Source organism: Fundulus heteroclitus, chromosome 24 (genome assembly GCF_011125445.2).
Source record: "Fundulus heteroclitus isolate FHET01 chromosome 24, MU-UCD_Fhet_4.1, whole genome shotgun sequence".
Lineage (NCBI taxonomy): Eukaryota > Metazoa > Chordata > Actinopteri > Cyprinodontiformes > Fundulidae > Fundulus > Fundulus heteroclitus.
Genome location: NC_046384.1, coordinates 25,397,386 through 25,410,655, shown reverse-complemented (window position 1 = coordinate 25,410,655; position 13,270 = coordinate 25,397,386). Strand labels below are relative to the sequence as shown.

General features: G+C 39.2%; 1 protein-coding gene across 1 annotated transcript in view; it reads right to left on the bottom strand.

The window, feature by feature from the left end:
• The window catches only part of LOC105931061 (receptor tyrosine-protein kinase erbB-4), a 67,529-nt gene that overhangs the window by 18,135 nt on the left and 36,124 nt on the right, over positions 1-13,270 (bottom strand). The window contains exons 13-15 of the mRNA XM_036128538.1: positions 10,213-10,367; positions 5,960-6,004; positions 740-872 (exon numbers count right to left, since the gene is read on the bottom strand). Coding sequence (XP_035984431.1) covers positions 740-872; positions 5,960-6,004; positions 10,213-10,367 — 333 coding nt within the window. The remainder of the gene's footprint in view (positions 1-739; positions 873-5,959; positions 6,005-10,212; positions 10,368-13,270) is intronic.

Here is a 13,270-nt window from a genome sequence, read left to right as displayed (position 1 = left end):
CCACTCAGATCTTCTTGTTCTGGTCTTTTCTGTATACCCAGACGCTGAACCAAACATGGTGAAGCAGCATTTATGTCCTATGCTCCACTTATCTGGAACAAACTTCCAGAAAACGGTAAAAGTGATGAAAGCCCGAGTTCTTTTAAATCGAGATTAAAAACACATTTGTTTAGGATTGCCTTTGACTGTTCTAGTTAAACTGTTTTACTGAAACATTATTAGTTAAACTTTGTAGTCTAACTGCTTTTAAAATTTGCTTTTAGTTTATATTCTCCCATGTTTTATTTTGTTTCTACATTTTGTTCCAACTTGCTTTTATTCTGTTTTATTTGCCTATATTTTAATCATGTAAAGCACTTTGCATTGTCTTTCTACTGAAGTATGCTACATAAATAAATTTGCCTTGCCTTGCCTTGCCTAGTAACTTCAGAATATAGCAATGACATTAAATTGAAATCTTTCTGCAGGCTTGGACGTAGGGTCACCAGATGTCAAATAACTAAATGTGGGACAACAGGATGCTTGTCAGGGACAATGTGGGACACATAACCAACACTATGATGACGTCACACATTTTCATTTACCACAGATCGCACATTACAATAATCAGTCTCTTCTTTGCCTGTTATTGCACAACAATGAATTATCACAACTCACAAGTTTATAAAAGGCATTATTTAACCTTTTTGAAGTCTTGCCTACAGCAAGTCTTTTATGTCTTTATGGATTTAACTCTTACCTCTGTCTCCAAGAAGCGCCTCAAAGCCCTCTTCTTCTTGATGCTCTTGCGTCGAACATAAACAGCAACGCTGAGCGCCAGGATGACGATGATGAATAACCCACCAATGATACCAGCTGCTATTAGGGGTGTCCTATAGGTACGCACACAAAAAAAGACAATCTGTAAAAGTGGTGAAGTATTAAGACACATTCAAGTAAGTTCAAACAGTGTCAACTTACTTTGCTAAAGAAGACATAGAATCTCTGGAATCCTAAATAAGGAATTTGCAATTGTCTCCAAACTCAACTCTAGAGCTCTAGTTCTATCCATGCTGATCTCTGAGAAGCAAACAATGTGTTGAAAGAACATCTGGCACCAGTACCCCAAGTCACATTTAAAACGTGTTTCTGCAGTTTGCATACTTGAAGAGCTAATTTTCGATACCTAAATATGCCATTCAACACTGCAGGAAAATAATTTTGAATTAGTTTCTCACAGAGATACAAAGATTTTTGGACATTTTGTTGGAAAGTCTTACTGAGAAATTGTTTTGTGCTGAAGAGCCAATTCAAAAAGGCCTTAAAAAACAACATCAATATTTTAAGAGGATTTAATATTTTCTCTTTAAGTCCTTTACAGATTCAAACAAAGTGAAAAGCAAGCAGAGCACAAAGGGAAACTTTAGACAGCAACCCCCATGGCAAGAATCCCAGCTTGTAAACATTCTTTGTAGCACCAAAAAGTCCTTCAGATCCAGTTGTTTCGATTGGGCTTGTTCTTGCTGCAGAAGGCTTTGGGTTCAGAGAATCTTGGACCAAATTCATGTCTCCTTTGACTCTCAACCTAAATCAAAAAGATTTATTGAGTACTTTGCTTTTTAACTGTAGTTAATTGGTTAATATCCATTCAATCTGATATTTCAGCCCTTTAAACTGTCGAAGAATAAAGAGCGAAAAGGGCTTTGGTGATTAAAAACGCATTGAAAATATTTGCTAATCTTGAGAGGACTTATGACTCGGTTTTATTTTGCACTGTTTTTTTCCCTCAGACATCTTAAAATGCAAAACAATGGTTTGTAACATAATGCTGCTACTAGTAGCTCTGCAATCTATTTAAGCATTTTCTCCACATTTTTTCTATAATTGTCTATCGAACAGTTTTTATTCATTTTAGGTTGCATTTAGTAAAGTGTGGAAGATTATTATTTTGTTTTAAAACTTGTAAACTTTTGACAATGACTGTAATTAAAAAAAAAAAAAAAACAGTTGATTTATCCTATAAGATAAAGATGAGCTTTTAAGTTTCAGGTTTCCTGTCCGCACAGCTTTGCATTTATATGGATTGCTGCCATCCACAAACTTCTCCAGCGAAATTTGCTGGAGATATGGCTACCCAGGAAGAACCAGCTTTTAGGCATTTCTATATATATTTTTAACAGGGTTGAGGTTGGTACTTTAGAATGCAACTTGCAGAAGCTAAATTTGAAACTGTTTCCCCCTTTCCCAACAAGTTTTGATGTGTGTCTGAGATCTTCATCATATTAAAACACCCAACTGTGACCGAGGTGTTACGTTTCTATTTATTTAAGGTGAAATTGGCTAAATGTGGAGATGTTCCTTCATAATCTTTTCCTCCACTTTGTTAGATGCAGCCCACAGCATGTTGGTGCCCTCACTGTAATTGAAAGGTTGGTACAGCATGCTTAGGTTTAAAAGCCTCGTATTGAGTCCTCTAAATGATCTGCTCCCAATTTTTTCTGACCATGAAACATTTCTCCAGAAGAGTCATATTGGTAGCTGCAACCACAGAAGGTGTATCAGTTTTGGGATAGAGGCCACCCCCTTTGTTGGCAAAAACAAAACTTGCTTCACAGTGCACAGTGATATGGACTGGTGGTACAGACATAAACGTAGGCAGTTCCTGGGTAACTTCTGAACCCAAATATTTTGTTTTTATCTGAAAAGGACAGTTCGAGTCAGATGAGGGAAACTTTGATAGATATGGGTTTTCAAATTGGACAATGATACAAAACAGCCAACAGTACTGGTTTTAGAAAGGACAAAGCACGTCACCAGCAAGCTTCTGGAATGGTACAAACCTCAACCCTGCTGAAAATGTTTAGACCATGCCTAAAATCCCGGTCTTTGGAGGGAAATCAACTAACTGATATGAGCTCCATTAGTTCTGATTAGAAAAATGGTCAAATATTCAGCAAGGGTAATGCTGGGCACTTGCAGCAGTGATCAAGGTGAAACCTACTAACAGATACCTAACAAATATTAGTAGGGGTGTATGTATGTAAATTGGATATTTACCTTCGCAGTGCCACGTTTCATCTTATGGCTGGACAATAAATCAGACAATTAAATTACATTAACATTTCTAATTCAGTGTCTTATTATTCTGGCATTTAGGAAATAAATAATTATATTTTGTTAATCCTGACCTGAAAAAAGGAAATTGTTATTCTGATGTATGACTTGTCTCTGAAAATCATTGAACTTGTGTAATCATTCCATTCATTCACGTATAAGTTCAACTACATTAGCTATTCTAAATCAAACTATCTCTAGATTTTTAGCAGAAGCCAGATTTTATTTCAAAAAGTTGAAAGAAAATTGACATATTTTTACCGTTAAATCAATAAGGCTTCCCAAAAGCTTTTCAGATTTGGAACACATGGTGAGGTCAAAGATATAGGGCTTCTTCCATTTTCGCAGGTCAAGAAAAGGGGTTTAACAGCATATGATTTTTCTTAGTCTATGGAAGGAGGTATAGCTTTTATTACCACAGTCTAACCTTCTTCATTTCTTAATCAATATGAGGAATCCTCTAAAACTATAACTTAAACTTTTTCTTTTTCTCAGGTGAAGAACAATTCTACCAATCAAACAATTAAAAGCACCTCTCCTTCACAAGATGTTTTTCCAACTTTTGAAGAAAAATCTACTTTAAGGAAGTGTAAAAGGTTGAGTGTTAAAAGCTCTTTCTAATCCTTAATGACCCCCCTAATGTATTTGCCATTTATATAGCAAATGCACTTGTAGGTACATTTAAGCCACCATTAAATCCTGCCCTTATATTACTCTTTGTGCCCGCAATTCCCTTTTTCTTCTTCCTATTTGCTCCATATTCACCCTCCTGGCAATGGCAGATGTTCCCGGCTTCAAAACTTAAAGTTCAAAAGTCTATCAGTTGCAAAAGCCATTACCCACTAATGGAAGACTCAGGTCCTGCTTCGGTATGACGGTGCAAGGTGCCGCAGCATTTGCCACATCGATCGTAGAGAAGGGAAATTTAGAAAGAGGCTCTGAGTTCAGACATAATTAGATGTACTGCGATGTGCTGAATAGTAATGCTAAAGTTTGGAGGAATTGTAGAGAATAGACAAGAAGAAACCAAAAACAGAAAATTTTCTATAAAATTCTAAGAATAAGATGAGTGATCGTGGAAAACGTTTTAGAGAGAAAACAACCTAAACTGACAGTGAGACAAATAACAGGTTGTGGCAGCACTGAATGAGAGAAAAGACTCCCTGAATTAGGAGGAAATGGTTTACAGCAGGAAGCGTGACACGGGGTCATCAGATGAGAAAGAGGAGATGAGGCCGTCGTAACAACTCAGAGAAATGAGTCCCCACAAACTCCTCCTTGGTAAAAGGTTAAATGGTCTGACGCCTGTTTCTTCCGCTTAAGATTGGCACATGGCCTCTGTTTGATATTTACATATTTCAATCAAACTCACAACAGCAACTCGCTGCTTTAAACAACCTTAGCTGTTGTTTAGTCGTTTTTCACAAGAGCAGCATTTTGATTTGTTTCAAAATTGAATTTAAATCTACTGACAATATTACTCAGATATTTTTAGGCATTTGTACCTACCTTATTCTAAATACTGCTGCAGGATGATTGATTATGTTAGCAACTTTGGGTGTAATAGCAGCAGCATCAAAATATTTTTTGGTGTATAGCGCTTTAGCTAAATCATCAAGCACCTACAGACATGTCCTTTGGGGCGTGGACATGTCTTATATGTGCTAACATGCTTATTTGTGCTGTTTGTGACCGCACCTTTAACCTAATGAAGCTTAAACCGTGGCTTCAGGTGGTGCGTCCGAACTGCATGGAAGATTTAAGTGATGGCTCTTTACATGCTCTCTGGAACCATCAACTTACTTCACTGTTGGAGGTTTCGATGCTGAAACCAGATATTAATAAAAAATAAAGAAAATGCTGTGGAAGGGAGGGGGGGGGGGGTCAAAGCCCTCTGTTTGCAGTGGAGAGCCACCCCAGGACCAAAGTCTTCAAACCCTCCTGGCACCAGTCAAGGCCAAAGAGAGGGAGTCCACAAACTCAACGGGTCATCCAAGTAGAGGAGTCGTGGGTTATTCAAGAGCTAGCAGAGCCTTCCAAGAAGGCTGTGGACATGAGATACGGCTGAAGAGAACCAGAATGAGTCCATATGTGTCTTGCTGCATAATAAGACACTATAGACTACCTCCTCACCCTGAAAAGACTTTACTCTCCTTTTCTCTACACTGCATTTTGTAGTTTGATCCCTACTCATTATGTTGATCATGCTTATCTACGCTAATAAAATCTGGGACTTTACTATCTTTATAAAGGTATCAGAAATATATATTGAAACATAGACAGGGTAATCCCAACTCTGACAATACTTTGCTATATTCCGTAAAATCCATTTTTAGGAAGATACATGAAAGACCCTACACCAGACGTTTGAATGAAACATATAAGTAAAAAAAAAAAAAGCAGTTTATGATACAAATCACAATCACATGTTTTGGAAGTGCTTGTTTCTCTGTTATAAAATACCTTTAGAGCCCACTCTGCTTTTGTATTTCATATAAGAAATACATATTTCCATTGTAATACAGAATGCAAACTACCAACGTGGTTGATCTAACTGAAGAGGTGATCTTTAGTTTCAGGTAATATATCAAACTATGGAAAAAAAAAATTGGGCTTTGTGGGATAATACTTGTAGAGCCACCATTATTGATAAAGATGCATGTATTGAAATTCTGGAAAGTTGTCTATTTACTAACTGGGCCCAAAGTTTGGTGCAAGCATACAAAATATTTCTAGGTCACATCCCCCTCTTATTAATGAGCATCTAGAAGAACAGGCTTATAACAAGTACTTTAACAAGTTCTGGCAGAACCTGACGGTGGGCTCCCCAGTCCCTGCATCACAAATGTATCTGGAGATCGCTTACCTGTCCATCATCCCGACGCAATCTTGGAGTCTTGGCCCGATGCACCTGCACAGCAGAGAAACCAGAAAGAACGTCAATTAAATCAGGGACAGGTTATGAGCACACCTCATGTTGTCTTTCCTCCATGTCAATCAGTCGTCTCTGCTGCGAGGGTCCGGCGGAAAATGGAAGCACGGCTGACCATTTGTCAAGGTGACAGGAAAGAGGTGTTTGGGCTGGAGGGCACTGCTTTTGTTTCGTGTGATATTTGACAGACCTAGTTTTCTGAAGAAACCAGTCAGCATTCGGTTGTTATTGAACTGTAGGAGCAAAGCTTTATTACAAAAATAAAATGAAATTGAGGATTTGAATCTCCGTTAAAGGTAATTACAATTATCTAGACTATTAAGAAACAAGGTGATACAAGCCACTTTTGTGTATATCCTGAAAAACAGGAACGTGGTTGAAATACACTAGGTGTGATGTTGTGTTGTAGGTGAAGACACAGTGTCAGGTCAGTGTGGGTGGCATGGAGATTAATATGTTCTGGTGCGACACGGTTTTCTGCAGAGCCTTTCGGGCAGGACGCTCCTCTGGCACCAGCTTTATGTAGCTCATTTTACACCATACTTTATTAAATAATAATAATATAACCCAGAAACAACAGGGATAGCACTTCAAACAAAGCTGGAACGTTTTTTTGTTTTGTTTTAACCAACATCAAAATTGCTTTTCACTTTAAAGCTCATCGGAGACATGAAGTCATGTTTTTTGTGACTTCTTTGAGTTGTTCTAATCATTTCCGACGGCTGATTTGGGTTAGTTTTTTGGGTCAGTCAGTGCATTCCAAGCTCATCTCTAGGGATTTGGGTAGATTTTACTATTGAAACCATTTAAAAGTGTCAGCCTGGTCTTTATTTGTCAATTCTTACTTCACAAACCATATAACATGAATAGCAACTGGATAGGGCTTGAAAAAAATTTCACTTTGACTACAAATATCATGATATTCCATGTCAAGATAACTTGTTACAACCCCACTGTCAGCTCTCAGTTGACCTTCTCCAGCTACTTGGACTGACTTTTGGATGGTTTTGCAAATGACAAGCAACTTTCAATCCAGCTATTTGGTGCCCTGTGTAAAAGTGCCAGCTCCTTGAATCATTAACAAGGAACAGAATAATTTGCTTATTTTTCCAACTGTGCATGCTGTAAGTGCTGTTGGACAAACAGATTCTGGAATCTATGTCCTACTACTAACTCCATTCTAAACATATTTTAACATCTGTACATTTAAAAAGGGCTCCTACAGATGGATAGCAGAAGGTATTTCCAAAAGTAAGGCTATTAATCAAAAGAAAAAATATAGGTAAATACAAAGTCTATATTGACCAAGTAAAGCAAGACAATTCTCCAGTATAATGCTAATGAATGTTAAGGTGGCAAAAATATTTATGTTTAATGATCCGCCTTTAAACAAATGATGATTTTTCATTTAAAAAGTGTAAAGTGTACATGTTGTTTCCTGACTGTCTGAACAGTCTCTACCACTGAGAGGTGTTTCAGTGAAAGGTGATGGGAACAGCAGGTGAGCAGGAAGTGATTAGGGCGCACTCGTCACTGCTCATTAAATCTGGATCCTTGTGTTGAGGCTTTCGAACAGCAGGGTAGACACAGGAGAAGATTTCCTGAATCACTGTGTCAGAGCACACAAAACACAACAAATTGGCCAGAAAATTAGGAGAGCTGGCTTACTTTGGAATTAAACTGGTGACAAGTGAGACTCTGTCAGAGTTGCCTTGTTGTCAATTAAACGGAGTACAAATGAGCTAATTAACTATAAATCGTTGTGTTACAGTTTCAACACACAGCTGTTTGACTCCCTTCATTGTTGAAACACAAACTCCTGAAAGGTGACTTTTTCAAGACACTAATGGGGACAATCTTTTGATAATGAGTCCTTTAGGACAATTTTTTAGCTGTTTTAATATCTTCAAGTGAAAAATGTGTACAAGTTCTTCCCAATGCAAAATCCAAATATTTGTAAATGTGTCTATATGGAAGAATATGATTTGACAACCTAACAAACAATGCCATTTTCCTGTTGTTTTCATTTCAAGTAAGAATGGATGGATGGATGGATGGATGGATGGATGGATGGATGGAGGACCAATTAGCTATTCTTTCTTATTGACTTTACTATCTCTTTACCTTATAGAACTGTTTATGCTGCAACAAGTGTCAAAAAAAACATGTATAAGAGGCACAGAGAGCCTGAACTGATGGTACTTAAATAGTTAGTTAACATTTACTCCACTCCAGGGAGTTCTTCGGGATATGTGAACAGTGAGACTGTCATAGCGGTAGATTTGCGACATATTGTGCAGCCTTAATGGATTTCAGATTTTTCAAACTGTTTCAAAACTACTCAGAATAGAGTGGATGGAGCTTTTGCCCTATCAGCTTTGGCTCAAATAGAAAAGGGCAGCTTTCTTATTGAGTTTATTATCTTTTACTTTGGGTCACATTAAAGCAGCCCTTTTACTTAGCTTTAAGGTTTTTGGGGTGGTGTGAGGGGTCTTACTCCAGCAGTGATTAGGCGAGAGGCAGGGTACACCCTGGACAGGTCGCCAATCCATCACAGGGCAACACAGAGACAAACAGGACAAACAACTATGCACGCACACACAGACATACAGACAAACACACACACAATCCCACCTAAAGGCAATTTAGAGATACCAGATAACCAAATGTTAATGACTGTGGAAGAGAGCTGGAGTACCCAGAGAGAACCAACGCATGCACAGGGAGAACATGCAAACTCAATACAGAAAGATCCCAGATCTGGGTTTGAACCCAGGACCTCCTTGTTTGCAAGGCTGCAATGCTATCAAATGTTCCACTGTGCAGACCTACCTCATTGTGGTTTAAGATAATACAAAATTCTTCATCATAGTTTTGGGTAGAGAATGTTGACCGGTCCAAAAATACCTCCAGCCATGGATATTGCTGGAGCAGGCATGTAGAAATATTCAAAACACTTACTGAACAATGCCTATAATTGACGGAAAATTATGATTAGCCATTACGTCTGCTCATACAATGAGCTAAAACTTGAATGTCCTTCAAAAAAACAGGAGCAGGACAAATAAGGCTTTCCTATGGAAAAAAAATACTAAAAGGAAAACAGGGATAATACATTTTTTAAGGGGATGATAATGTTTGAAGAAAAATCTTTAGAAAAAAAACAAACATTCCAATTTTAAATTACGTTTATACAATGCTTTCAAGAGGATGTACAAAATTAGTGAAAAAAATTGTCCCCATTTAGCATATGTGAAGAACATTTCCAAACCATACAGAACACTGCCTCTTTATTATATTAGCACAACCCAAACATATTTTGTCTTTCCTGTAAGACATGAGTCCTGTAGCTCCAAGAATGCATCATACAGCTCTGATCCTTCCGAACCTTCTGTGAATGCAGCTCTTGTTCAATTATCCCATTGTTAGATGTATCTGCTTTATTGTTTCCCAAGTTCATCACTAATACATATCTTAGTTGTTATATTAATCAGGTATTCGTATGGAAGAACTGAGGAATGCATGGTTTTTGACTGTCTCCCCCTTTGAGGTTAAGATAAACATGCAGATTTTGTTTATGGCCGGGATAGGTCATTTGGCTTGACCCCTAACCGAGAAGAACAGCCTCTTTGTTCGGACAGATAGCCCCAAATTTGACACCACCCCCTCCTGAAGAGATTGGAGGGGCAGCCAATTTATTAAAAGGGTGTCATTGCAAAACCTAGATCAGACAAAAGCTGCAATGCCTGGGAGAAGCACATAGGTAACAATGGTAATGTAACTTTTGTCTCCGTTGGGAATTCCTAATGAATTAAATATGCATATTTTAATGTTTGACTCTGATAATTGTTTCACCTTTACTGCCAAATCTTAAACCGGGGTAAGACGGGCCTTCAGAGATATGCAGGAGCAGGCCGGTACAAATATCTACACACACCACCCCTGGCTTCATATCTCCCCTCCTCTTACCATTTGTCTGCAACCTGCCGCCTCACTAACAGTCAATCTGTTTTACCCCTTTAGGGTCAAAGAACTGTACCCTCGACTGGAAGAGGATAATTTATTAACATCTTAAAAGGTTGGGGCAACATATTGCTAAGAACTGCAGTAAGCAGTTGAACAGATAAAATAAATGCATCAACTTTTAAAGATTTGAAGCTGATCTTCATTTATCTCTCCTCTCTTACCCTTGGGTGCAGTTGGCGTGGCAGGGATGACACTCGTTGTTGGCCTTGGCGTATTTGAAGATGAAGCTGTTGGCACCCTGCAAACCGTCGGGGCATTTCTCCACACAGTTGGGCCCATCTTTGAAGTGAAGGCATTTTACACATTGGTCTGGGCCCTGGGAGTTTAGGAGAAGAAGAAAAGGGGAGATGAGAAGATGAGTCACAAGGAGAAGGAGGAGGAGGTGGAGGAGGTGGCAGTGGACAAGGGGCGAATGAAGAGACAAAAGGTGGAAGATGCAGTAAAATTATAGATCCAATTGAACAAAGAAAAGCAAATTGAGATAAAAAATATGTAGAGGTAATGCAGACAAAAAGTTATGTTATGGAAAATAGAATGAGAGATGAGTGGAGAGAATAGAATTGAGCAGAATCAAACTCAAACCTGGCAAATCGTGTCAATTTTGCTCACTTCCTATTGCAGCTAATTTAGCCCGACTGAACCCACATGAATTCCATCTGCCGATTTACAATGTGCAAAGCAAAATTACCGTGAGTGTATTCTGAGTCTGGCCTGCTAAAATTGCCAAAATGCATGGGAAATCAGGTCATGTCAAAAGTACTGCGCGGTGAATGCGATGGAGGAGATGACAAACGGTAACTGAGCAAAAAGCTCAGCTGCAGCCGCGTCATGAATAAGTAAGATGGGTAGTGAAGTGTGAGCAGGGATGAAAGTGAGAAAAAACTGACTGTACTCTTTGTGTGTTTACGCGTCTGAAGGAGAGAAGGTGTCGGGGAATCGAATAAAAACTTAACTTACAATTCAGCGGAGATAGCAGTGTTTGTATGTGTATGCCTGAGCCGTTGTCTGGAAGGCGTTCAGGGGTTTTTGGCACTACGCTCTGCTGCTAATGACTACCACAGTGACCTGATGGACAGCCTCTCCCAATCTGACAAATTCAGGCACACGCCATCAATAAACATGATTCTCACATTGCATGTTTGTGTGCATGCATGTGTGTGTTAGCGCGAGTGTCAATGCATACCGATGTCTAAATGTAATCTTAACCGCATGTATGTTTGAGCTGCTGTGGATGATTGACTCTGGTGTTATTTACTACTCAGCTGTGACTAGCATCTCAAAGTCAGCAGCCTGTGTGCATCACTGAGGAGTTGCTCTCTTTCCTATCTCTTGTTCCTTTTCTCAGGGGGCAGCCAGAAAAGGTTAGTCACACAATAACTTTTTTCACCAAAATCACCCAAGCAGGACATTAGATTCAACTCCCGGTAATGCAACTTTGCAAATATGAAACTGGATTTTGTACGTATATATATATAAACATATCATGTTCATATTTGGTGCACTGCCAACAATATGTGGCAATGCTTCTTATAAAAACATTGTGAACTGTTGAGAATAGAGGAGGAAACTGATGAGTATTCCTATTGTCTATTCCAGGCAGGGCAGTTTGGTACCCATGTTTGTGCAATTAAAAGAAACTTGAACTTCCTGATAAATACATCAAAATATATTTCCTAAGGAAATGATATGAAGATAAAATGTCACCATTTCACCCTAGTCTATTTTAATATATTCAATGGCTTGGTCTAGATCGGTCTCGTTTCCGGAGTTGGAGCTTAGGATTGCGTCTCTGCTATTCGCAGATGACGTGGTTCTATTGTCTTTATCAGGACGCGATCTACAGCTATCGCTGGAGCGGTTCACAGCTGAGTGTGAAGCGGTCGGGATGAGGACCAGTGCCTCCAAATCCGAGACCATGGTCCTCCCCTAGTGGAGGAGTTTAAGTATTTTGGGGTCTTGTTCACGAATGAGTGGAAGATGGAGCGGCGGATTGGTGCGGCGAGAGAGACATCTGGGCCTCCCTACTGAAGCTGCTACCCCCATGACCCGACCCAGGATAAGAGGAAGAAGATGGATGGATGGATGGATGGATGGATGGATGGATGGATGGATGGATGGATGGATGGATGGATGGATGCACGGATCGCGGAACCGGTAGGGCCGGTAGGGCCGCGGCCCTACCTACTTTTGATGATCAAACATGTAAAACAATATATATAAATAAAATAAAATTATTCAATAGCAATTTTTTCAAATGCACAGTAGTCTATGGCTTGTGTCATGTGATGTAAACAAAAGTTTTCCCACACAATTGCAAGCCACCTCTGCGCTGCTTATGACCGCCACTACTTTGTTTGCTTCGTTAGCTTAGTTAGCTTAGTTAGCTGTGTCCACTGCAAGTGCTGAGAGGTGTTTCTCGTCCCTCCGTCGTATCAAGACCTATCTGAGATCAACAATGACCCAGAAAAGACTAAATAGCATGATGTGCGCCCACACACGCAGGGATCTTTTGACCACAGTGGATGCTTTGAGGATAGGAATTCATCCAGCATAATGACAGACGGAGACACATTTTTCTGGAATATTTAGAGCAGGGGTGAGTTTGACTTTTATTTTAATGTATTTTTATTCTGTAAATATTGTTAGCTGTAATTTAATGATTGTAAGTGGAAATAAATCCGGGGCATGTGTGCTGGAACGTCAGAAAAAAAGTTCAATAAAAATTTGGTGCCGATTTTAATTATAACATGGTAGACACATTTATCATGCTCAGGGACCACAGCCTATGAGAAAGCAATACTTTCTGGTGCCTAAAAATGGATTGGCTTGTCTTATGTGACACAAATCAGTTGCGTGATCAAGGGGATGCTGGTGTTTTATGTGTATGCGGGCGTGTGCGTATGTGATGGGTAGTGGTATTAGGAGTATTTCCTGATGGGCCCGACCAATTTTAAATGCGTTCCGCGGTCCATGGATGGATGGATAGATAGCTCGGCCTAGAAGCCATTAGATAAAAGTTATAAAATAGTTACTTAATGTTTTAGTGTTGATGCTGTCAACTAAAGTGACGCAAAACGTCTTGTGGCTCAGTTTAGAAGTACTTAAGTAAAACGTAAATGTCATTAAGTGGCACAACCTAATTCTCGTTAGTTAAAATGAGAGGCAGTCTAGAAGCGGTTAGCTGAAATTTAGACAGTGTTTAAACAATAGCTCAATCTA